Source organism: Aspergillus pseudonomiae, assembly GCF_009193645.1.
Source record: "Aspergillus pseudonomiae strain CBS 119388 unplaced genomic scaffold BDV37scaffold_61, whole genome shotgun sequence".
Classification (NCBI taxonomy): domain Eukaryota; kingdom Fungi; phylum Ascomycota; class Eurotiomycetes; order Eurotiales; family Aspergillaceae; genus Aspergillus; species Aspergillus pseudonomiae.
Window position 1 is genome coordinate 75,037 of NW_022476053.1, and position 23,573 is coordinate 98,609.

The 23,573-nt window shown below is 49.3% G+C and overlaps 8 protein-coding genes across 8 annotated transcripts; 6 read left to right on the forward strand and 2 right to left on the reverse strand.

The window, feature by feature from the left end:
- Positions 1-2,247: 2,247 nt before the first annotated feature.
- BDV37DRAFT_296112 (amino acid permease-domain-containing protein) lies at positions 2,248-4,308 on the reverse strand (the record flags this gene model as incomplete). Its single annotated transcript, XM_032090045.1, has 3 exons — positions 2,248-2,942; positions 3,192-3,653; positions 3,758-4,308. 3 exons carry the CDS (start codon positions 4,306-4,308, stop codon positions 2,456-2,458), a joined length of 1,500 nt encoding a protein of 499 aa, XP_031938943.1. The 3' UTR covers positions 2,248-2,455.
- A 756-nt stretch (positions 4,309-5,064) lies between these two features.
- BDV37DRAFT_296114 (aromatic ring-hydroxylating oxygenase subunit alpha) lies at positions 5,065-6,310 on the forward strand (the record flags this gene model as incomplete). The annotated part of the gene is made up of 2 exons (XM_032090046.1): positions 5,065-5,822; positions 5,878-6,310. The coding sequence occupies 2 exons, from the start codon at positions 5,065-5,067 to the stop codon at positions 6,308-6,310; spliced, it is 1,191 nt and encodes a 396-aa protein (XP_031938944.1).
- Positions 6,311-7,493: 1,183 nt separating this feature from the next.
- BDV37DRAFT_273495 (putative C6 transcription factor) lies at positions 7,494-9,899 on the forward strand (the record flags this gene model as incomplete). The annotated part of the gene is made up of 4 exons (XM_032085066.1): positions 7,494-7,552; positions 7,909-8,369; positions 8,429-9,342; positions 9,393-9,899. The coding sequence occupies 4 exons, from the start codon at positions 7,494-7,496 to the stop codon at positions 9,897-9,899; spliced, it is 1,941 nt and encodes a 646-aa protein (XP_031938945.1).
- A 2,046-nt stretch (positions 9,900-11,945) lies between these two features.
- Positions 11,946-12,635, forward strand: BDV37DRAFT_285488 (uncharacterized protein; the record flags this gene model as incomplete). Its single annotated transcript, XM_032087739.1, has 1 exon — positions 11,946-12,635. One exon carries the CDS (start codon positions 11,946-11,948, stop codon positions 12,633-12,635), a length of 690 nt encoding a protein of 229 aa, XP_031938946.1.
- Positions 12,636-14,418: 1,783 nt separating this feature from the next.
- Positions 14,419-16,133, forward strand: BDV37DRAFT_273497 (glycosyltransferase family 2 protein; the record flags this gene model as incomplete). The annotated part of the gene is made up of 3 exons (XM_032085067.1): positions 14,419-14,632; positions 14,699-15,811; positions 16,003-16,133. 3 exons carry the CDS (start codon positions 14,419-14,421, stop codon positions 16,131-16,133), a joined length of 1,458 nt encoding a protein of 485 aa, XP_031938947.1.
- A 570-nt stretch (positions 16,134-16,703) lies between these two features.
- BDV37DRAFT_177330 (uncharacterized protein) lies at positions 16,704-19,440 on the forward strand. Its single transcript, XM_032079429.1, has 5 exons — positions 16,704-16,969; positions 17,044-17,678; positions 17,737-18,343; positions 18,402-18,768; positions 18,828-19,440. Exons 1-5 carry the CDS (start codon positions 16,938-16,940, stop codon positions 19,182-19,184), a joined length of 1,998 nt encoding a protein of 665 aa, XP_031938948.1. The 5' UTR covers positions 16,704-16,937; the 3' UTR covers positions 19,185-19,440.
- On the reverse strand, positions 19,209-20,163 carry BDV37DRAFT_273499 (major facilitator superfamily domain-containing protein; the record flags this gene model as incomplete). The annotated part of the gene is made up of 4 exons (XM_032085068.1): positions 19,209-19,373; positions 19,434-19,456; positions 19,499-19,875; positions 19,937-20,163. 4 exons carry the CDS (start codon positions 20,161-20,163, stop codon positions 19,209-19,211), a joined length of 792 nt encoding a protein of 263 aa, XP_031938949.1.
- Positions 20,164-21,546: 1,383 nt separating this feature from the next.
- BDV37DRAFT_177322 (pyridoxal phosphate-dependent transferase) lies at positions 21,547-23,321 on the forward strand. The gene has a single exon (XM_032079428.1). The coding sequence runs from the start codon at positions 21,803-21,805 to the stop codon at positions 23,219-23,221; it is 1,419 nt and encodes a 472-aa protein (XP_031938950.1). The 5' UTR covers positions 21,547-21,802; the 3' UTR covers positions 23,222-23,321.
- The last annotated feature ends 252 nt before the right edge of the window (positions 23,322-23,573 follow it).

Sequence of the window (23,573 nt, forward strand, 5' to 3'; positions counted from 1 at the left end):
ATAAAACACTCCGATACGAGACAATACCGAAGCATGGCTGCTTAACTCATCTTGCCATTGGAGTACAATGGAAGTGCCCAAGACTGTCCTCCGTATAATCATCAGATAACTCCTAAATAGTAGGAATAATATTATTGATGATCCCCATGGAACGCTCGATAAGTAAAATAATACAACCAGCCAATGCCTGTTCATTGAGATAGGAGCTAGCCAATTTGCTTAGCGTACAATGTGATTGTCTGGGTCCCAAGTAGTTTAAATTGCTTGAATACACTCACTCTGTCCATGCGAAAGTGGAAAAAGGCTTAGTTCAAGGAAGAATTATACATGGAACCGATAAGCGCCATCATTCATGATGAGCACTCACTAGATGAGGACCGAAGTAATGTACAGGGCTTGAGACATTCATGAGAATGTACATCAAAGATAGATCTAAAAGTACGACAAGATCAAGGAGTAAGTAAAACGCATCGTTGCAAAGATGTTGATGGATCGTAGTTCTTTTTCTGGTTACTCCTCCTTAATCGTGTAGTACTCTGTAGTAATAATGGATTAAGGGAGTTTGAGAGTGTAAGAGGTAGAAATTACGCTTTATCTCCTGAAGAATAACGCCAGGCTGATATCAAAAGGGCAAAGATCAAATATGTGGCTGAGGATCAGCTGACCATCACGGGGAATGGATGCCCTGATTAGGAATTGTCTTCCAGTCTCTTGCTGCCATTTACGAGCCAGTCAATCCGCCCCCCAGACTTCTAGCGGGCCCACATCTACAGTCCCTTATCATGCGTTCTTATCAAGCTGCGGCCGTGCACCAGACGCCGCGGGGGTGGAGATGGTTCAAAGTTCAAACCGGGCCGGGCATCGGTGAAGAAGGCCGTTCACGCAGTGGCGTCGAAGTATAGACAATAAACCCCTTCCGGATTGGTCGGATTATCTCAAATGTTTCAAGGGGAACGTCAGGAAGAAAACGGCAATATTATGACGATGTTGTGGTCTCCGTGCTCAGAGCCCAGTCTATGAGAAAGACAGCTTTGGGGGGCTGATGGCTTGAGAACCGCTATTTGGAAATTTCAATAACAATTCCAAGGACTTCATGTGGGAGAACGAAGCATACAGACGGTCCCGTCTATCAGCTCAGCTATTCTCGCCGAAACTGCCGGTTATCATATACAGCCTTTCCTAATAATAAGGGCAATTTATGCAGCTGTCATACACTTTCGGGGTTTCGTGTGAGAATTAACATTACCTTAGACCGGCTCCCAAGAAGAGAGTCACAAACTTGCGCCACCGATCGCATATTGCTGAAGTATAGGGAACGGCAAGGAATGTTGGTTTCGGGCGCGACAAAGTAATTGAACGCGATGACTTGCAATGATATTTCTTTCCAAGCTTCGATGATGGGTGCCGAAGGTGCAGCTAAAAGTCACTATTGGAGGGGTTCCTGGAAACGTAACCATTTTCTATTGCGGAATCGTAGTGTGCGGCAATCCGGGCCATTAGATATTCGTAAGGCCGACCATATCTGTCTCATACTGCCAGTGTCAATAGTAAGTTATATCGCAAGTAACAAGGCAATGAACTAACCGTGGCCAGATCCTCGGGAGTGCGATGTTTCTCTATCCCTCTTTGCGTATGTTTATGTCGTTATTCTTTTTTTTGGATAAAGCAGACGGATGTTGCCACAGGATATAGCTCTTTCGTAAACATCACTTGCCTTTGTTGATGGGAAATCTCCCAACCTATGAAGTGCTGAAGACGATTTCGTATGAAGTATGACCGTGTGCAAATCAATGACTTTCGAACTGCTAACTTGAGTCAATGGCTGACGTTCAAACAAGTATAAAAACCGGGAAGGGTAACTAGGACTTTGGTATGGGGCCTGTGTTAAACCTATGAACCGTCATTAGCGCCCATACGGCACCGACGGACCGAACGAAGCACCAGTTCCAGAGCAGGAAGCCACTCGCTCCTTGCTCTTAAGGTGGTTATTAGTATATGCCGGGTGGCCAAAGATGCACTCTGGGCATTGAGCCGCTCATGTGACCGGACGTAAGCCTGACCTGCCTGCGAAGGCACTAAGCTCCGACGGGATGTTGGAAAGAGAGCACCATTGTTCTTAACGCTCAAGCATATATCAATGGCAGTGGTCGTCGATAAGAAGGACCTTCTCGAGACAGGGAAGTGTCCCTCAACAGGCGTTGACAGCAAATAGTCAGATGCGACTCAACAAGCCAATGTCATTCTTCACTCAATGCCTCTCATTCATTGCTGCATACAACGTTCAAGGCCTGGGGGTACAACAGATACATACGTCCTTTCCCGACAGGCACATTCACAGAATGTCCAATTGTATGTACAAAAACAGTGCATGCACTACAGCATCAGTACAGTCCCTCCCATATCATGCGTTATGTCCCATTACCATCACCTATATAGCTGCAGGCGAGCCAGCGCGTCAAACCGTACGATCTGACTGCTCTTGAGTCGTTTTCCACTTCGGCCTGAAAGGTTGGATGAGCTCAGCCCAGAACCCTATAGGGGGATCGTTGATTTTGGCAGCCTCTTCATATGCAGTGATATCAGGGGCATCTAAGGTAAGATCCAGTTCATCCGGGCGCAATAGCCGAGTGCGTTTGAACAATTTCCACCCGGCAAATGTGATGATTCCAAATAGAAGCATCGTATAATGCGTGAAAAAGGTCGTCACATTCCAAGGGGTGAAGCTTGTGTACCCATAACAGGTTACAATCATCGTCATCCACAGAAGGCCGATAATGGCGCACCAAGGCTGAAACCAGCCCTTGTAAGGAAGCTTGGAACGGTCGAAACCCTGAACTTTGCATGCTCGATAGAACCAAATATATGTGACACACATGACAATATAATCGATAATGGCGGCTGCCGTCAACAGATTCATGAGCCAGGTCAAGACCTGCGACGAGCTGCTAGATAATGTTAAGAAGGAAAGAAAGGGGAACGCCATGACTACAGCGACGCAGCGGATTGGCACCCCTCCCTTGCTACATTTGCTCAAGAATTTTGGCGCCTTACCATCAACACTGAGGCCGTATAGGCTCCTCGTGGCGCAATAAGTGTACGTGTTGCCGGCGGAAAAGATAGTCGTAACTAGGAGGGCACTGACAATATGTGGCAATACACCGACACCTAGGTTACCCATTGCGATTACGTACGGCGACGCAGCAGCAGTTCCTGCACCCTCAGACTCACCGGAGTACACTGCGACCAAAGTGGGATCATTATAGGCGACTAGAATACCGCAGCAAAGAGCGCTTCCCACGAAGAAGACTCCGAAACGCCAGTAAGCAGTCTTGAACGCATTTTTGATGTAGATACGAGGATGCTTTGCTTCGGCAGCTACCATTGAGATGTACTCCGGGCCGACACAAGTGTACGAGGCCGCCCATAGTGCGGCTAAGAAACCTTCGAATCGCCCAAGGTCGTTCGTGTGGAGATACTCTGCGAACGGGCCAGGATGGCGCCAATGACGGAACCCAAAGACATCGTGCTGTGGGTTACCCCCTACCATTGTGACAAAAGTAAAGGCGAACAGGATGAATATCAGGATGACTTTCCCACCGGAAAGCCAGAACTCGGCTTCGCCATAGCCTTTGACAGCCAGGGCATTCAGACAACTATACACAAGTCTTAGCACGTAGTCGCAGGGGCCGGGTGAACCAGACCGCTTGGGTAAGGGATGATCGCATGGATATGGCTCGGATGCACCAGGGAACCTCACGCGTATATTACAATACAAGCAACGCAGACAGCCGCAGGGGGGATATCGTTACGCCAAAAGGACAGCACCATATTGATCGCTGTAATTTCGAAGGGGATCATGATGGCTTCATAAAGGAAAAAGTTCCAGCCGACCATGAAGCCTAGGGCATCGTCGACCCATTTGCCGGCCATGTAGATGAAGCCACCACTCACGGGCATGTATGTCGACATTTCCGCCATAGAGTTGTTGACCATAGCTAGCATGGCATTGTAGATCAGAAATGCTAGCAGCAGCCCACCGGGACCTGATTTACGGAGTGCGTCTCCGATGGTCACGAATATGGCAGTTCCAATGGATCCACCAATGGCGACAAGCTGGATTTGACGATTGCCGAGTCTACGTTGCAGTCCAGCGTGGACCTCATTGCCCAAAATAGTACCGTGATGAATATCCGTGGCATGTTCGGAAGATAGGTCTGAGTGCTGGTATGGCGCTTTCTCGGATTTCTCGGGCATCGGTCCTGGGTCGCCAGAATGCAGGTGATGAATGGTGTCCTCTAGGGGTGACATTGCTGGGGCTGGATGGTGCAAAGGGGCGAGCAATCGTTCGGCGTAAAGGATGAGCTGCAGCTGCAGAACATGTACGGAATCCGGGGTCGTGTTTTAATATACACGCTGTGCAGAATGCATTAGAAGGGTTCTACCAAGATCCATGACCTATCCAAGCCAGGGGCCAAGTCCTACGAGTGCCTAGAGTAAAACACAAACGGCATGCAGCATAAACAATGGCATTGAGGTTATCATCAAAAGCGAACATCTCTCCCTCATGCGGCCTTTAGGGCACATCTGATAACTGGAATGTATGACCGTTCTGGGTAAAGGAACCTTTCTCCCCGTTAGTGCCAAGCCAGAATCGACCCAATGGGGGTCTCTCCGAATGATAAACACGGCATCAGGAACGGTAAATGCCGTGTGGCGTCCCCCAGGCCTGGGTCTGGGCGTCAGGTATCTTGTAGCTTCCTTTTTATGACCGCCTGCAGAGTTATCTCGGCTCTCTGAACCGTCGGCCGGCGCACGGCTGGTATACTCCGTCCCGATCCTGTGACCGGTACGAACCACAGGTCTGGGCCATCCCCACGGGGCAGCCTTCATAGAGGCTGGTTCAGGTGATAAGGGAAATAAAAGCATGGCTGAATTATAAAAAGCAAGCCATATTTGCACACTTGATGGATCATTCCGGAGCAAATACCAGCATCTAGTCCTCGCTTATTAAGCCCGATCTGTCTAATTCCAACTTCGAACCTCAGAAGAGCTCCCCAAAAGAAAATGTCCTCTATCTGGAAGAACTACTTCGGCCAAGATGAGGTCGCCTCCTCAGGTGCCACCCCACCGAATGACGAGTCTTTGCCTGCCAACTGGTACACCTCTCCCGAGATGTGGGAGCTAGAGCGCCGTGCGATCTTTTCCCGCAAGTGGATGTTGATCACCCACAAGATGCGCCTCCCCAGCACCGGTGACTACTTGGTCTATAATATTGCGGGGTACCCTTTTATTCTAGTCCGCGACAAAGATGGCGGTTTCAATGCTTTCCACAACGTTTGCCGACACCGTGCTTTTCCTGTGGTGACTGAGCAGGAGGGCAAGGCCAGAATCTTCGCCTGCAAGTACCACGGCTGGTCGTATGGTCTCAATGGCAAACTTGCCAAGGCTCCTGGCTATCAGGATCTCGATGGATTTGACAAGAACAAGAATGGCCTGTTCCAGATCCATGTCCATGTTGATAATAATGGATTCATATGGGTCAACTTGGACGCCCAGGAAAAGCCCGAGATTGCGTGGGAAAGTGATTTCAGCAAGGTTGATTTGCAGGGGCACTTCAGTGGCATCAACTGGGACGAGTACAACTTCGACCACACCTGGGACTTGGAGGGAGAGTACAACTGGAAGATTCTTGCCGGCGACTATACCGAACGCTACCACCCAGATACTTCCGACAATGTCGCTACCTCCACCCCAGACCAAATTACCCGTGACTTGCGGATTGCCAGCACTTATTACTTTCCCAACGCTTCTATGACTGTTTCGTAAGTGCTTACAAGTTTCTCTGTTCAATGATCAACCGCGCTAACCGTTAGATAGCCCCCACCTTTTCGTCATGCAGAGACTTGTGCCGACCTCTGCCACCAAAAGCACGATGCGGTATGAGGTTTACCGCAACAAGAACTCTAGCGACGAAGATTTTGAGTTGATCAGCCAAACATACAAGCGGATCATGTCTGAGGACAAGGACCTGTGCATAAACATCCAAAGCAACCTGGGTACTCATATGGAGAAGGGATCCCTCCACCTCCAGACAGTTGTGCGCGAGCTTGTTATGGAGCACTACAAGAAGGAGCAGGAAGCAGGTCGTGAGATCTGGCCAACTCGCCAAACACTTCCGACCACCGCCACCACCAGTGAGGAGGACATGACCTTCTGCAACAAGCTAGATGCTCAGGCCAAGGGGTCAACAGCGGCCGGCGGTTGCTGTGGTGGTTCAGGCTGCCAACCTAATGCAACACTTGTCTTTTAAATTGCATGTCTAGTTGTTCAGCGTCTCCCCTTTTTATTCATATTTTTTCTTCTTTTTTTGCATTCGGTTGCAATGGGAATAGCGGATCACCATGTTGCAGGAGTATTCTTTTCTTCTTGACGTCATTGCTTACAAGAATATCACGGTCTGAAGGGCGTTCGTTTTACTGCATTGGAGACTATAACGCATAGTATCTAGACATTTATTGAATTATGACTTTTGGAGATATCATTCATGAGTATCGGTGTTATACTCTGTTCCAACTGTAAAGTTTTGAGCCAGATAAGGCAATGTAGGCGGTTGATCAAAGACGGCCCAAGCTGGACAATCTGGATTGTGACTGTGCATTTTCCGGGGGATCTCCGCTGTCCCTCGTTATCAGAATGCAATAGATAGGTAATTTTTTGATTAGATAGGCATTGCCATGATAACGATGCTGAACCTAATGGTGGGGTTCTCAAAGGTCGACACCTCGTTAGCTTGCATCATGTGTGATCAATGCCTGTGGATGAACGATCTATTTTTTTTTTCTCCTTATTCACTTTCCGCAAAATATTCCACTACTAGGTAATCTCCAATTCTCGAGCCCCCATTAGGAATTTTATGGGAATGTTTGCTCTGCCTGTTCTCCGTGTGGTGGCGGGCAGTCACCAAAACAAAAATCAACAAAAATAAAAGCAAGAGCAATCTAACAATAGTGCATGTGGGGGGAAGCGGCTAGTATCCCTCGCAGGGAACTTTTAACCGTTTCAAGGCAAAGTTCTGGGAATCTAGATCCTGCAATTCTCAGACTGGATCCACGGATTGGCGTCGTTTTAGGGCCAACCCAGGGCGGGGTCACGAGGCTGTCATTTGCCCTTTCTATCCACAGCTGCAGCTTCACTCCAGTACGAGTCTTCGGCATCTTCTCGGGAATCCTCCTTCCTTCTGTTGCATTTGGTTGATCATTGCTATTGTTATTATGATTATTATTTTATGTTAATTTTTTTTTCTCCTTTCCCCTCCCTCCCTCCTTCCCTGCTACATGCTTAATTCACCATGGCTGGCCATGGTGGGGGGTATTTATCATCGCCCCTTACATCACCGTAGAGCTATATCCTTTGATTAACTTTCTCTATTCTTATGGTCATTGTACCTCACTTCTTCCAACCATGTCTCTTGCCTTTTGTCTGCAGCGAGTATGATGCCACGGGAGAGCAATCGGGGGAGGTTGCGTTCACATGAGGCCTGCCTGAATTGCAGGTAAGTCGCTTCCCTATCCCCGCCCGTTCGTCGATGTGTTGCCTTGTAGACGCCAACGACATATGTCTACAGGAGGAAGAAAACTCGTTGTCCCGCAGAAAGACCATCTTGTTCAAACTGCGTCCGCTTAAATCAGCCGTGTCTCTATACATCGGCCCGGAGGGCATCGCGGGGTGGACAATCTGTATGTAACAAATAACTCCCATCATCTACTGATTGGACATGGATTCACATATATCATAGGAAGACCGGCTGGCGTCCTTGGAAGAGAAGGTAAATCTCATCCTAGGTGGCTCCAGGTAGAGAGTATACTATATCCCGCTGCGTCCGAATGTTCTTCTGACCCTTCTTTCTAGACCGGTCAAGGCGGCCCGTCAAGACCAAAAACGCGAGGAGCTCGAAGATATACCAGAAGCACCCTACTCAAAGAACAGCAACCCATCCTCTGGCGAACCAGCTTTTGAGCGCTTCTCTCCCGGGTCGGGTTCTTTTCCTTTTGGATTCGGCAACAATGAGGACTCAAATCCCCATCCCTCTTCCGCCGCAGTCAGCAAATCCCTGGAACTGTATTTTCACTACTGTCATCGGCAGCCGATCTGGTGCTTCGATTATGAAGACCTCGAAGACAAGGGTAGTCTTTCGGACGAGCTTATCTATAGCGTCCTAGCGCTGACTGCGCGCTTTTCGCGTGAGCCGTCGCAGTCGCAGCGTTATGGAAATACCGCGCGAACATTGATCATGCTCCGCGTGGCAAATGGCTCAGTGGACCTCGAAACCATCGAAAGTCTATGCCTACTTTCATATTCTTCATTCATAGGTCCGTTTGATCGTCCAGAGGGGACTGTGTTGAACGATGCGCATACTAACAGAATGTAGACGGGGACGTGCACCTCGGTCGGTTCCATCTTGGCCTCGCTTTTCAGCTTTGCCGGTCCGCGATGATGGACATAGACTCCGGATATCCTCCTGAGAGTCCTTTGACTGAACGAAAGAAACGCTTGTTCTGGAGTCTCCAATCACTGGAACAGACATACGGCCAACAAAATGGGTTTCTCAGCCTCCCAGCCGAGAACCTGCGTCCGTTTTGTGCTCCCCACGGTGGAGACCGGGGATATTGCAAGGAGTTCGAATCAAAGCCGCCCAAGCTGCCGCGGGATGATATTGGTTGCTCCACGCCCGAGGACATAGGCATTTGGAGCCTGGCGGTTCATTTCGGATGGGTTTGGAGCAGGGTTCGCACCTATGTGTCCGACTGCGCACAAAATCGACTCAAGGAGCCCTGGCGCCATGATTCAATGTATACGATGATACTCTCAGACCTGACGGAGGTGGAGAACAAGCTCTCTCAGTGCCACCGATACGACTCGGTCAAATTCTATGAGCGGAAGGCAGAGGAGCTGCGCATGAACCGGGGGTACTGGACACCCTGGTTGAAAGCGCAGTTTACGTATCATTGCATTTTGACCGTGCTGAACCACCCTTTCCTCTACATCGTAGCATCACAGTCGAACCCGAACCTCTCCATCCCCAACGCCTTTTGGAGGCGCTCTTCAGAGCTGGTTGTGTTGCATGCGACCTGGCTTGTCCGTATGATCGATATGGTCTCCGAAAGGAAAATGCGCCTAGTTGATCCCTTTTTCGGGCACGCCGCCGCGATTGCAGCGACAGTACATCTTTATTATTGTTGCGCAGCGGATCCACGACTCAAACAGAAATCGATAATCGACTTCGATAAATGTCGGACCTTTCTGAAAACTTTCGTTCCTTTCTCTGCAGCCTGCAAAGCCTTAGTAGGTACCCTGCGTTGAGCGCTCCACATCCACTGCTAACTACCTTTCAGGACCAAACTCTGGACAAGATGACGCGAATTGCATGCGGCTCGGAAAATGTGAACTACGAGTGGATGCCGTCCAAGATCCACCTGAGTATCCCGTTGATGTGGGACCTTCTCCAAATCAACTGTGTGCCGGAGCCACAGGAGATGTCTGGTGGCTTATTACATCCCACGTTGATCCCCGCCATTTCGCGAGACGACGCGGGGGAAAGCTCCTGTACGCTGGAGGTCATTGTGGCCATGTCCCCTGAAGTCCATGTCAATACGGCGGATGGTGGACAGGCCGCCCATATGCAACCGAGCCTGGCCAACATGTCCTCTATGCAATCGACTCCAGACAGTCTCGCGCTCGCCGACAAGTTGGTCGCACCGGCTGACAGTCTCATGATGAATACGCCGTGGCTCTGGACGGGCCAGTTTCCGGACATGGACAATATGGACTATCAGGAACCCGAGTCCGGCATGGGGAATATTGATGGGTTTTCCGCCTGGTGGGACATTGGGAATCTCTAAGGCCTTGTATGCGGTGGTTCGGCGGTCTGCTTCGCTTTCTGCTGGTATCTTGATGAACTTGAACCGGATTCGGGTCTATGACATGGAATGGGAATTGCATGTACTTTTATAGCGTTATTAGCATCTACGACTTAGAGGGCGCGGAGTTTACCTGGTTTGATCTACGAATACACATGACAAAATATGAAGTTTGTTCGCTCAGCAAGCTCAGGCGGCCTGCCTCATAGTTAAAAGCTGCTCATTAAATACTAGAATACTAGGGACAGACCAGCGGATCAAGGGCCACTGCCCAAGATGAGCGGAGCGGTTTATGCTAGGGTTCAGGGATCCTAGCAGTTTGATGTAGAATACAGAATTAGTGTATATTATAGATATAAGTTATGAATTATAGAACTCGGTAATCGGTATATGTATATGCCGAGTATAAATTGCAGGAGAACTCCCAAAGACTATCTTTAATTTTCTATTCACCCCGCAAAGGAGACATATAGTTTCCTGACAACCAATGCCCTATTTAAGTATATCCTCAATGTATACGGTAAGTAAAGTGAATTATCATCGACCAGAACCCAGCAACTTTACCGGGGGCCAGTGCGCCGCCTCACGCTGCTCGGGCATGTGCTCTTATGCAGCAGGCCAGCAGCAAACACTCACGCTGGGAAGGAGAATACCTTCAGCAGTGACCACAGCTTAATAAATACCATTATTACCCCTAATCGGAGCTTCAGGTCTGTATCAAAGAAATTCAAAGAATCAAAGAGATAAGATGCTTTTCTCCTCTACGCTAATAAAGCCAGACATACTCAGATGCCTCCTTCTCACTTTTCATCCCCAGTATTTTATTCTCACGCCGAGGCAGCATAATTCACTTACAAGAGTACCCTCGCAGAACGATCCGATAAATGGGAGCCAATGCTCAAAAAATCGATAACGGATGAGGTCGGTATACTTGGTAGGAGAGTCAAACGCCTGGGCCACTGTCAACAGAGGAGCGACCCACTGGCGAGCAGGGATGGACTACGGGGGTTCCCAGTGCTAGTTACAATGGAAAACTAGTGATATATATTCATGTATCTAATCAGTGTCCTGTGATCTGGGAAGGTGATGCGAATGATCTAGTAAAGGAGATCAAAAACCTGTTGATATCTACATCTGTCCAGTGAATTATGTACCTTAAGAAATCCTCTGCATAACATACTTTGTACTAATGATGACTCATTGCCAGGCGTTAGTTATTATTGGCCCCAGTCCCATACCATGCTATACTAAAAGACGTTAGCCCGGTCACCCACATTCCAAACCCTTTTCTCAAGCCAGATTCCGCTTGAACAACTGTTCCTTGTGATTATCATGCACAAGAGCTAGTTCGATAAGACAGCCTCTGGAGAGACTGCTCTTAAGGATCCCACAGTGTGAACCACCTTCTAAACCAATTCAGAACATACCTCTCTCCACAGCTGCATTGTTGGTTTCCATCGCCTATCGCTTGTATCACTTGTCATGCATGCTGTGAGACACATTATTAGTATTTTCTCTATGATCTCTATTCGATACATCTCAAGCATTGGCTGTTAGAATCCATTCGATGCCTGTAACCGAAGCAATGAATGGTTACACTCGAATCTGGTGCTTTGTCAGTGGAAGCAAAGGGGGAAACAAAAAATAAAGATAAAAAATAAAGATAAAAGCAAGAAGGGCAGGGTCTTGCTGCAAAATTGACATTAGCTGTCCCCCACCATATTTACGAGTGGACTGAGAAAGCAAGGGATACTCTGGACAATGTGACGTGAAGATTGTGGGACATTGAATTGGAGACGAGCGTCGGTCATTGGAGTTCTCAACCAGATCGACAAAATTGTTTTAAGACCCGAGTGTCCATTCCTTTGACTGTTAATTATTTCATAACCTTTGCCACATCAATCATGAGCTCTTCTCAACCAATTATCCTGTATGATATCGCATCTGGTCCGCCAGTGAGGTGCTTCGCTTCCAATCCGTGGAAAGCACGGTAAGTTTTCAGCATATTCGCTTGACAGCAAATTTGCCATGCAAGAAAGAGACCAACCAATATCATCTCTAAGATACTCGCTGAATTTTAAACGCGTATCATACCGGACTGAATGGGTGGATCTTCCTGAGGTAGCATCAACGCGCAAAGCGCTCGGCGTACCGCCCAGCCGCACATTCAGCAATGGCAGTCCGTTCTACACTCTGCCTATAATCGAAGATCCTTCCACCGGGGAAAGGGTGGGAGACTCGTTCGACATCGCGCTCTACCTGGAGAAAGCATACCCCGATGCACCGCAGCTATTTCCCCGCTCGAGCTTGGGTCTACATGCCTCGTTCAACGCTCACGTGGATGCGCTTTTCTCGCGCTTTGTGATTCTCTTCTTCCACGGCATGCCTTTGAATCCGGAGACGGCTGAGGTATCCCATGCCACCTTTGCGGCCAGAGCCGGGGTAGAAAGCTGGGACGATCTGACGGTCACGGGGGAGGCCAGACAGATTATCCTAGAAGGATTCAAGTCAGCGCTTGCCGAGTTGGCCAAGATCTACAATTATACGGAGGGTCCGTTTCTGGAGGGCAATACTGTATCGTATGCAGATTTCATTGTCGGTGGTTGGCTGCAGTTTGCCAAAGCATCGCTTCCTGAATGGGAAGACCTGCGGAAATGGCATGAGGCACGGTGGGGAAGGCTTCATCTCGCATTGGAGAAGTACGCACAGGTTGCATAGATGACTACCTGGGGTTTGCGAGGTTACTATGCGACTCGTCGGATATATTCGGCGGCGCGAAAGTGGTTTTGCTTCACGAGAAAGTCCTCTAAATACCCGCAGAGCACCCAGATGGCGGCATCGATCCTTCCCCAGACTATTGACCACTGATCAAATTGGATTAATAATTTCATTCTACGGCTTCTATTGCTCTTGCAGGCCGACTGCGGTAACGATAGCACGGTTGTACTCCAGTAGATTCCACAATCAGTCAACGTGCCTGTTCAGGAAGGCTAATTGGCACGCTAGACTGCATGTAGCATAGCTCTTGCCGTAAAAGGAAGGCTAAATACAATGGAACTGGAAACGGCAGACGTCTTCCCAAAATGGTTTAGGGTATTTTACGACTTGCCATTTGGTTTCAATCAAATTACCCTGTCTGTCAACTGTCACATTGTCATGTGAGATTTGGTACTACGTTTTTGCATAAAACATTGAGTACGATCTGACCTTGAGAAATTGTACCAGAGAGCTGCTTTGACTGCCATAGAAAGGCAGAATAGTCCTCAAAATATGGGAATTGTGAATCTAGATGTATCAAGTAACTCCAATGTGATGGTATACCTCATTCATGGAAATATATATTTCAGCAATCTTGCGAGTTCTGCCAGGCATACCATATACTCCACGCTTAAAGTGAAGCACCCATAATTTTCAGATCTGACCACGTTTACATGTTAAGAATAAAGAGAACGAGTCACAGATTGCCGCTATACTATGAATACGATACTGAGGTCATATTCTTGGAGCAAGATGAAGAGACGGCGTATATTTCTTCCGATTCCGGCGGGGAATAGCCACCACACCTAAATAAGCCTAGTGCAGATGCTAGCCGTGGTGTCAACACATTCGTTTCCGATATCTATTTTTGGACTTGTGAATGTCGCTTAAAAGACCCCCGGGTTGCACTTCCGGCAGACGTATTGGGTATTCAGGAGGTATGATGTTTCTCCGCCGTTACCGTTGTTGGAAACTTTGGAACTGGCATCGTTTCAGCTATACGGAGTACGATGATTCGAGTAACTCGAAGGAGCTACTACTTCGATAATCTCAGCTTCACAGTGAGATGCGTCGTCTGTGAAAGGTATGGTGGCTTGCTCATTGGACTTTCCTCTGCCAAATTCCACGAATAGCGGCCAATCACTTGGCCGATATGGCACGGACAGATTTACCAGCCAAAGCATGTCTCATTCCAATACACCAGTTATCCCTTTATGATGAGACGAAGTGAGCGGAACTCCACCCCGAGGACTGTGGGGAGAACAGGTCTCGTTCTTTCAGTTTACTCCTGTCAATACTGGGTCAATGCTTAGCATAATTCTACTACGTATTCCCATGCCGGATGTTGACGGAAAGGCAGCGTTCAATGAGCGGCGCTCCTTGAACGCCCCCTTTTAAACATAATTAGGGTTGGCGCCTCCTGGTGATCTAGAATCTCCCCAAACGGGGAATTAGTGGGTCGTTCATGGCAAATTCTAGAACAAAGACCAAGCCACACACCGACGTTTCCCCAGGCGCAGCTTCTGATTTAGTTTTCTCGTCTAGGTTGTGTGTTTACCCCTATTCCAGTTCGTCTCACAGACTGGGAAAGAGACTTATGTGCATCATGCGCGGTGTTTAGACAAAGAACAGAACAAAGCCAGGGACACGACTTCAATTGCTGAGGCATCAACACAAGGAGGAAGACCTTGATCGACTTTGAAATAGACGAAGGACCTACTTCTTGGCATCGTGCTAGCAAGAGATGATTACTGAATATGTCGGCGAGATCGAAGAACTTCCACCTGACTCGCGCATATGGTCGGGACGGCGATACCGCAAGTATCTCTACCATGCAGCCCGAGCGGCAATATGGACCTCGAACGTCTATTATCCTGTCCGCTTACTTATGATTCTGCTGGAGGCTCAGCAATCCTGGCAGATGTGGTTAATGTTGGCAGTCGAAGTTATATTTGGTCGTAAGTTCAAGCTATGCCTTACTTTACGTCGGATTATGGAGCCCTGTAACGCTAACCGACGACCAGGCTTGTCTTATCAAGATCAGCACCTCACCGTTACAGCCGGTGGGGATCCTGAACGCGGGCCGCGAAAAAGGCTACGGCTCCGGGGCAATCAAAACTTGCCACGAGTCGATGTCTTGATCCCCTGCTGCGGTGAGCCAGTCAGTGTGATCTTGGACACCGTTCGCGCTGCCTGCACTATGGACTACCCAGAGTCTCAGTTGAGAGTACTTCTACTTGACGATGGCGCCTCAACCCAGCTGCGTGATGCTATCTCGGAGTTGCACTCGAAATGGCCTTTTCTCTTCTACCACACACGCGGAAGGCAGTCAGGCCGGGTATTTGCCAAAGCCGGAAACTTGAACTTTGCACTATTCACTGTTCAGAAGGATGCTCCGCCGGAGTTTTGTGCTATTTTGGACGCGGATTCCATCCCAAAGCCGGAGTTCCTCAGAGCAACACTTCCTCACTTGCTTCTCAACCCTGAGACAGCGTTGGTCACCACACGGCAATATTTTGACAACCTTCCTGCTGGGGACCCCCTCTCGCAATCTCGCCTTCATTTTTACACCTGTCAGAACGCCGAACTAGACCGCTGTGGGCGTGCTATTGATGCAGGATCAGGGGCGGTGTTCCGGCGAAACGCAATCGTGGATGTTGGTGGGTATCCTACCTTTTCCTTTTCGGAAGATTGGCAGCTTTCCCTGATATTACGGGGCATGGGATATCGCACGGTCCAAGTACAAGAGCCGCTGCAATTCGGGCTTGTTCCCACATCCCTCGAAGGGCACATTGCCCAGAGAAATAGATGGCATATTGGACATTCCCAGCAACTGTTTGCATTACGGCCACCGACTAACAGCTCCATGCCACGGCACCTTCAGTGGAGCATTGCATGCGGGGGGTTGGCCATCACCCTGGGATTGGTAAGCCACGTCATTGGATTTGGTGCTGTACCCTGGCTTTTAATGGCCCGGTCACTCATCCCCTCTTCTTCGTCCTTCCTGATCAGAGCCCAGGTGATTCTGGGCTTGCTTCATGTCACTACAATGTGGGCGTACGGGTGGCTCCAGACTGTCCATGCGGGAATCCGAGGTTCCCCGTTTTCACAGCTGGAGAATAGTTGGTTAGCTGGCGGTAAGAAGTCCCACTTTACCTACTCTTTGTCTGTGATTGATATAGTATGGAAACCTCGCGACTGACCCAACTGATTCTCTCGCTTTGCAGCACACTTATCTGCCGTCATACGATTTCATTTTATTTCAAGCGCCCCCAAAGGATCATTTGTCACTGGAAGCAAGGAAAATTCCTGGAATCGCATCACGAAGTCCTCGTTTTTCAAAATGCTCTACCAAGACCTGTGGCAAAACGGCATTTTGCAAAGCATCTGCCTGCTTCTCGTTACAATTTCCGCCATGTTGTTGTCCACATGGACGGCACTGACCACCACCGACAGTGAACTACTGACTACACGGTTACTTACTACCGTTGCCTGGCCGCCACTGCTGCACATTTGCTATCTGACCATTACTAACCATTGGGTGCCGGTTGCGTACCTTTTAAGCCCCCCCGTTTATCCGGCGCGGACATCTTAGATGGCCGTACTGGCGAACAAAGAATGATTCCAAATGTAGACTTTATGTTGTCCAATAACGCCCACCGTGGCGCTTATTCTCATTTTGCCTGACCCTCTCGGACTCCGTGGCTTTTCAGCCCTTGCACTATTGCTGTAGTAGGGTTGGGGAGAACTACTCTCACTGCTGGCCATGTTGTGATGACACCCTAGGTTGCTCATTTCACTAATACCACTATGTGGTGCTAATCCCAAGAAACATGATAAGCGTAGTGAATGTCTAATGTGTCTTTGGGCTGAATCTTGTCTGTTATCTCTAGCCTCTATTTGTTTTCTGACCTCGCTGTCCTGATTTTCATGCTCTCTAACTCTCAGCTACCTGACAGAGTATAGACCAATGTGTTTCCTTACATACTGAATTTATGTAGTACCTGTCCAGCTATGTGTTTATTTTTAATTTTCATCTTTGACACTAATTCCTGAACTCCATGTTCATACCGAGAGCATACAGGACTGGTCATGTGACCTTGCCTCGGCTTTGGCATCGGGATTGAACTTTTCTCCCGACTCTTCTCAACGACTGTCTTCAAATCCGAAACTCATCCCCCTTCCTCTAACCGTCTCATTGATCGGGAGTCTTGGCAGTCAAGAGTAGTGTATCACTGGCGACAGAGACTAACAGAGGGAAGTATGCGCTCGAGTCTTTCGTGCACATTTTGCCGGTAAGTGTACATCAACATCACCCTCGGTAAACTAAAGGCCAACCCGGGGCTCATCCATATATCCGACGGCGCAGAAAATCCAAAATCAAATGTGTCAATACTGGTAGTCCGCCATGTCAAAAGTGTCAGAAATCGGAGATTCCCGGTTGCGTTCTTACCAGACCGAGACAGGTAGCCTCCAAGGGTTCCCGGAGGCGAGGCCAGGTACGCCGTAGGAATGAGGATGCAAAGGATGACCATGAGGAACAAACAAGGCTACAGCCAGCCTCGTCAGATCAAGGACGTAATAGGTCGCATTTAACACCGGAATCTTCCAGTGGGGAGGTGGACATCTCACAGGTCGATGGACATCTTGGTAGTCTTCCGACCAGTGTGATCCTCAAGTCTTTGAACGTTTTTACGAACAAGTTCCCCGAGCTGGGAATTCTTCATCTCCCAACACTCATGCAGGCATTTCAGTCGGAGTGCTCGCAGGAGACGAAGGTTCTGCTCGGCGTTACCCTTCTTGTAACGAGAACACAACTATCGCTACTTAACCCAGCTTGGGCAATGAGTTTGCTACCCAGTAAACATTATGAATACTACATCCGGCAGAGTCTCTCAGAACTCATTCTCCAGCCACCTGACATACAGGTTGTTCAGGCCCTCCTGATGATGGCACTCTACGAGTGGGGATGCCGAGACTTCGATAAGGCTTGGGTCTACTGCGGTACGTCCTGACCAAAGCGCCCGCATGGAAGAATTACAAGGCTGAGCGCATATGCTAGGTATCGCGATCCGAATCATGCAATCCATCCAAAGTCGACGCACTGCCCCGTACCCTCTCGACCCTGACATCAGTCCGGGTACAGCCAAAGATACAGTTGCTCCGGGGATAGAGAATAGAACGATTTGGGCCTGCTTTATCATGGATCGCATGATCAGCTCGGGTACTTACAACCCACCCATGCTTCCCATGTCCGAGATGGAGAAGCTGAAAGTCTCACGGCCTTTGAGCACCGTGGAATTTGCCTTTGGAACCAACGTAAGCCTTTATCCCGGGCACACGGGGCATAACCTCACCTGGTCTGAACGTCTGCCGTCGGGCCTTTTGGATATAACCCAATGCTACGAGATTTTAGTCTCTGGCTTTGATATCTGGGCACAGGTAATGACTTTTATCTTTAACGACGGACGTCGAGCGCCGGGGATGTGTGCCCCAGAGAATTGCCCTTGGGTCCCAGGGTCTCCGTGGTCTAGAACTAAGGCCCAACTGGAAAGGTGGAGGGCTGGCCAACATGATCGCCTTCACTATCCCAGCAACAGTGTGGCGATCCATATGACATTGGGATATGGCGAGTCATTCACATATATCAATCTTCTCTATTATCTAAGGTTGGTCATTTTATTTTCTCGATTCGACACGGGAAGGCTAATGCGTATTTGCATATAGCACTCTTATGCTCCACCGTGAATATTTTCCATTTATACCCACTGCAGAGTCGGGCCCAAGAGGACCGGTGGACCAGCCTCTGCTCGAAGCGGAAGCGCCCGTCGGCTGGTGGGAATCGAGCGCACTAGAGCTGTTCTCGGCGGCGGAACACATTGCCAGGCTTTTACACGAAGCATCAGAATGTGGAGCCCATCTGATGACGCCGTTTGTGGGTTTCTGTGCTTTTTCCGCGTCGTATATGAACCTCTACATCTACCGATTTCCCCGCATGAACCTTGGTCGAAGTCCCCAGGCTGAACAGCTGATGAATTTCTGTCTGTCTTACTTGGAAGAGTTTCGGCACGTGTGGAAGCTGGGAGAGGCTTGGGTGCGTCTTTGCTATCGAACTTCTATATTTTGCATGGCTAAATTCTAACATTTCATTAGGTGTCTACTCTCAAACATGCCTCACTCTTATACGAACGCGCTTCTGCTGACAGGGGAAGATATTTGGGAAAGTCTCGACAGGACTTCGACCATCTTCACCAGTCCATCCACGAATTTCGAGTCGTTGACCGATCGAATCAACATATACAAGAAATTGAAGGGGCCGAGGGAGCAAGCCCAGGAGTGACTTATACTCAGCCCGCGCAACGGGTGGCCCCTAACTCTGAGTTGGACAATATTAGCGCACCGCTCACTCATCTGCTTACGGAGGTTAGCACTTATTCTCATGAACAGGGCGCATGGTCGCAGTGGTGGCCTACGCTGGAGGACATCGATCTTGCACTGATGTCAGGATGACATCTCTGCGATTAAGTTGCAGCATCATACTTTCACAAGCAGGTGTGTTGAATACATTGAACGTAGAACGATTGTGAATAAAAGGCCAACGATGGACATAGCACCTGCATAGTATGCGGCTGGCCGATATGACTCGATGTTGTCCGCTTTTCCGGAGAGCGAATAAATCCCCGATGCAATCGGTGACCCCTATGGAGGATTAGTACGATATCATGGCATAAAGAAAGGGGAAGTGTGTCATCGGCTTACGAAAAAGAAGCCCACGAACCATCCTGCCTAGATGATTGGGAGTATCCCAAGTGTGTTCTTCCCACCAAACATCGCGCCTATAGTGCTGGGAACTAGACTGAAAAAGGCTCCACACCCGAATCCATTTAGCACGATGAAGACGGATAGCACGCCCGTTGTACTAGAGAAAGGCCAGATGGCGAGAGCACTGATGCCGGCCAATGTGAGCGAGAGGATAAGACTGTTGATCGGGCCCAAAACCGAATCTGACAAGAAGCCGGCCACTACCCGTCCCACGGTGGAGGCGACATTCCAAATGGCCAGCATGATGACTGCGATATTCTGAGAATGCGTAACCGATCGCGCGAAGATAGGGATAAAGTATGGAGGAACAAAAAGGGGGAAACAAGCCAGCCCGGTACCGACAAATAAGATAAGGAATTCCTTTTCGCGGAAACGATACCTGGGTGGCTCAGAGTATGAGAATCTTCCGATTGTTCGGGTATAGAATGGGCAGTTCTTACCATTGCGGGCGGGGGACTGAATTCTTTGCGTGAGATGGCTGTCGGATGAGGCATGCAGCTGGAGCACAGACACCCCACAGCAGAAACGCTAGAACACGGACTATCCATTCCAGTGGCAGTTGCTTCACCATCATGTTGGTCGCAATACTCATGATGGCAGAGCCTAGACTTCCACCCCCGAAGACGATTCCCACAGCTAGTCCGCGGTGCTTCTCGAACCATTGCATTGGGGCAGTCGAACAAGTCTGGTTCAATTTGTGAGATAAACGATGACCCAGTATGACTGATTGCGGCAAATGGATACATGCTGGAAGGAAGGGTGCCAAATAAGGAATATAGTGATGAACAACATACCAGAATCGTTAGGCCTCCTCCGACGCCAAAGATGATCCCATGTGTCACAAACAATGCACCAACGTACTCAGTTACCCAGCTCGCCAGGAATTCCCCTAGACCCATAAGAACCGCGCCGGCTAGAGCAGTTCGTTGATATCCCCACCTTCGGATCATGAGTCCTACCGGGATACTGCTTGACACCATAAAGGATGTGGCCAGAGAGCCGACGAACGTCAACGTCGTCAAGGAAGAGGAGGCCGATTCAAGTAGCTGAACTTGCAGAACCCCCCAGGAGTAAATGATGCCGAGATAGACAAACAGAGAACAAGAAGCAGCTCCCACAACTACCCACCCTCTCCAACCGTCCATAACATCATGATCGGGTTGCGAGGGCTCACTTTCCGCAGTGATAGGGAATGGAGCCTCTATTTTTGTGGGGGGCGCTGAAGAGCCTTTGCCATGTTCCTCCATGACTGATAACACATGTGTTTCTCCAGACTGCGTTTTGTCCTGCCTTGTATGCTCATACGATGCCAATATTGTTGGTCGCGAATCTCTACCTTCTCAGGGAGGCTTCCCGAATTGCAAGCATTTTGTGCGTCTAACGTGTTCTTATACAAGCGAAAAAAGCCGACATTACCTGAAGAAATCCACAGTAGGATTATTAGCACGAGACTAATTGTCGTGAGAATTGTTTGAACCGGAGGGATGTCGATCAATCCGCTTGTACAGTCCGAAACCGAGTGTTCAAATCCGAAGGTCTGTTTGTCTTGGTCTGGTATCAGCAAAGCCGATGCTGCTTCAAATCCGATGATCCAGAATTGACTCACTTCCACCCCACCCTATGAATAATAATTATTTTATTATTATTATGCGCTGCGCTTTAACACAACTTCTTTACCGACCTGGCCTTCTTGCCTCGGACCGCGAAGCCCACACGTTGATCATAACTTGCTCACAGAGGCAGGAAAAACCTTCAGCTAAGGCCGATAGCATACGGAGGATACAACCCTCTTGACTGCTACGAAGTGTTTGATGAGATATTGTGTACTATCCCTGCAGTTGCCCGGAGCGAAGAAAGAAAATTTGAAAGTTAGAAAAGAGATGGCAAGACAAGATCCACACGGGTTCCCTCAGCAATAGCTGCGACATGGAGAGCAGATAGATCTGGACGCTGGCTCGGGGCGATCCGTCCCACAATGCCCTACTCGAATTTTTAGATGTATTGGTTTTTAGATCATGAGAAGGATCGTTTGATCTTGTTTACCAGCCTGAACTGTTGCTGCGAAAGCCGAGCGGATTTCGGCTCTCGGTTCTGAAAGGAGGCAACGCCCGAGAATCCTATATATCCCCCGTATATATATTCTGGGTTAATCGTGGCTACGTCCATCGTACTGGGACTCATTACAGGTGAAAGTGATTCTCTGGCTCCAAGCCTTTCTTACGCTGCCAATAGCTGGCCTCATCGCAGAGCAGCAAATAGACTCCGAGATACTCCGAACTCACGCCGAACCATTCAACCTGACCAAAATGGCACCTTCTAGAGTGGACGATAGCATCGATTCAAGACCAAATAGACAACCCTTGCCAGCTGTGAAACCAAATGGTGAAGGCCACCTTCTCCATCGTTCTCTCATAGAACACCCTGTCATGGTAGAGAAGGCGAAAGGGCTGACGCTACATCTTTCCGATGGTCGGACTCTTCTCGATGCTTGTGCGGGTGCTGCCGTGGCCTTAATCGGTCACGGGCGAGAAGAAGTTCACCAAGCAATTATGAAGCAGATGCAGAATGTCAGCTACATCCATACGCAGTCCTACACCACCTCGTCGGCGGAGGAGCTGGCCGACTTTCTTCTAAGCGGAAACCCCTACGGACTGGAGAAGGCATTCTTTGTCGGCAGTGGCAGCGAGGCGATCGAGTCGGCTTTGAAGCTGGCGCGACAGTATCATTATGAGAAAAACGAGCCGGCACGACTCCACTTTGTCTCTCGGCAGCAGAGCTATCACGGCAATACCATTGCTGCCATGTCAATTTCGTCAAACCTTGCTCGCAAGGTTCCCTTTACTGGATTTATGTACCCTCATACCTCTCACGTGTCTCCCGCGTACGCATACCGGCACCAGCAAGCGGGAGAGACAGAGACAGAATTCACGGCCCGACTGTTGCGTGAGCTTGACGAAGAATTCCTCCGCATCGGTCCCGAGAAGATTATTGCCTTTGTAGCCGAGCCGATCGTTGGCGCGACCGCGGGTTGCGTCACAGCACCTGCCGGATACTTTACCGGCGTCCGGGCCCTGTGCGATCAATACGGCATTCTACTGATTCTTGATGAGATTATGTGCGGCGTGGGGCGCTCGGGGACCTTTTTCGCTTTTGAACAGGAAAAGGTCGTGCCCGACATCATGACCATCGCTAAGGGACTAGGGGGAGGATATGCACCCATCGCAGGAGTCTTGGCCCACAAGAAGGTAATTGATGTGCTCCGTAAAGGGAGCAACGCTTTCAACCATGGACACACTTACCAGGCCCACCCCGTTTCTTGCGCCGCCGCCTTGGCGGTTCAGAAGATCGTTCGGCGAGAGAGTCTGGTGGAACGCTGCGCCGCCCTGGGACAGATTCTAGAACAGCAACTGAGGACGGAATTGGCGCACTGCCCCTCAGTTGGCGATATTCGCGGACGAGGCCTCTTCTGGGCCGTGGAGTTCGTGCAGGACAGAGCAACCCAGGCGACATTTGATCCCACGGTTAAGTTCGGCTTGCGGGTCCAACAAGCCGCGTTCGAACGAGGAGTAGCCGTCTATCCTGGTGCGGGGACTGTCGATGGCATGCGAGGCGATCACATCCTCCTGGCTCCTCCTTTTACTGTTACCGAGGCGGAATTGCGGAAGATCTGTGTGGTCTTGCGAGAGGCGGTAGAATCGCAAGAAAAGGAGTATATGAGTGGTTAACTGCTGGACAAGGTCGGCGTTTGGGTAGCTCCATGTATGTAGTACGTAACGCATTATTCTAGACTCAATACCCCAATTCAATATTCTATTATGCGATATATCGCTCGATGTGATACACTGCAAAGCTATTCCCGAAAGAGGCAACAAATCCCATAGTTCTGTGCTTGGGCCCAGTATCTCTCCTCACTCCACGATTAAATTCCCTTCATCCGAACGGTTTGGAGGTCGACCGAGGAACAGAAGATTGCAGGCCTATGGAGATGCTTTCCAAATTTTCGTTATAACATATCTACCGACGTTATACTCCCCCTTTAAAGAAAGATAGGCATTTTCTCGTCCTAGTATGTTTTAT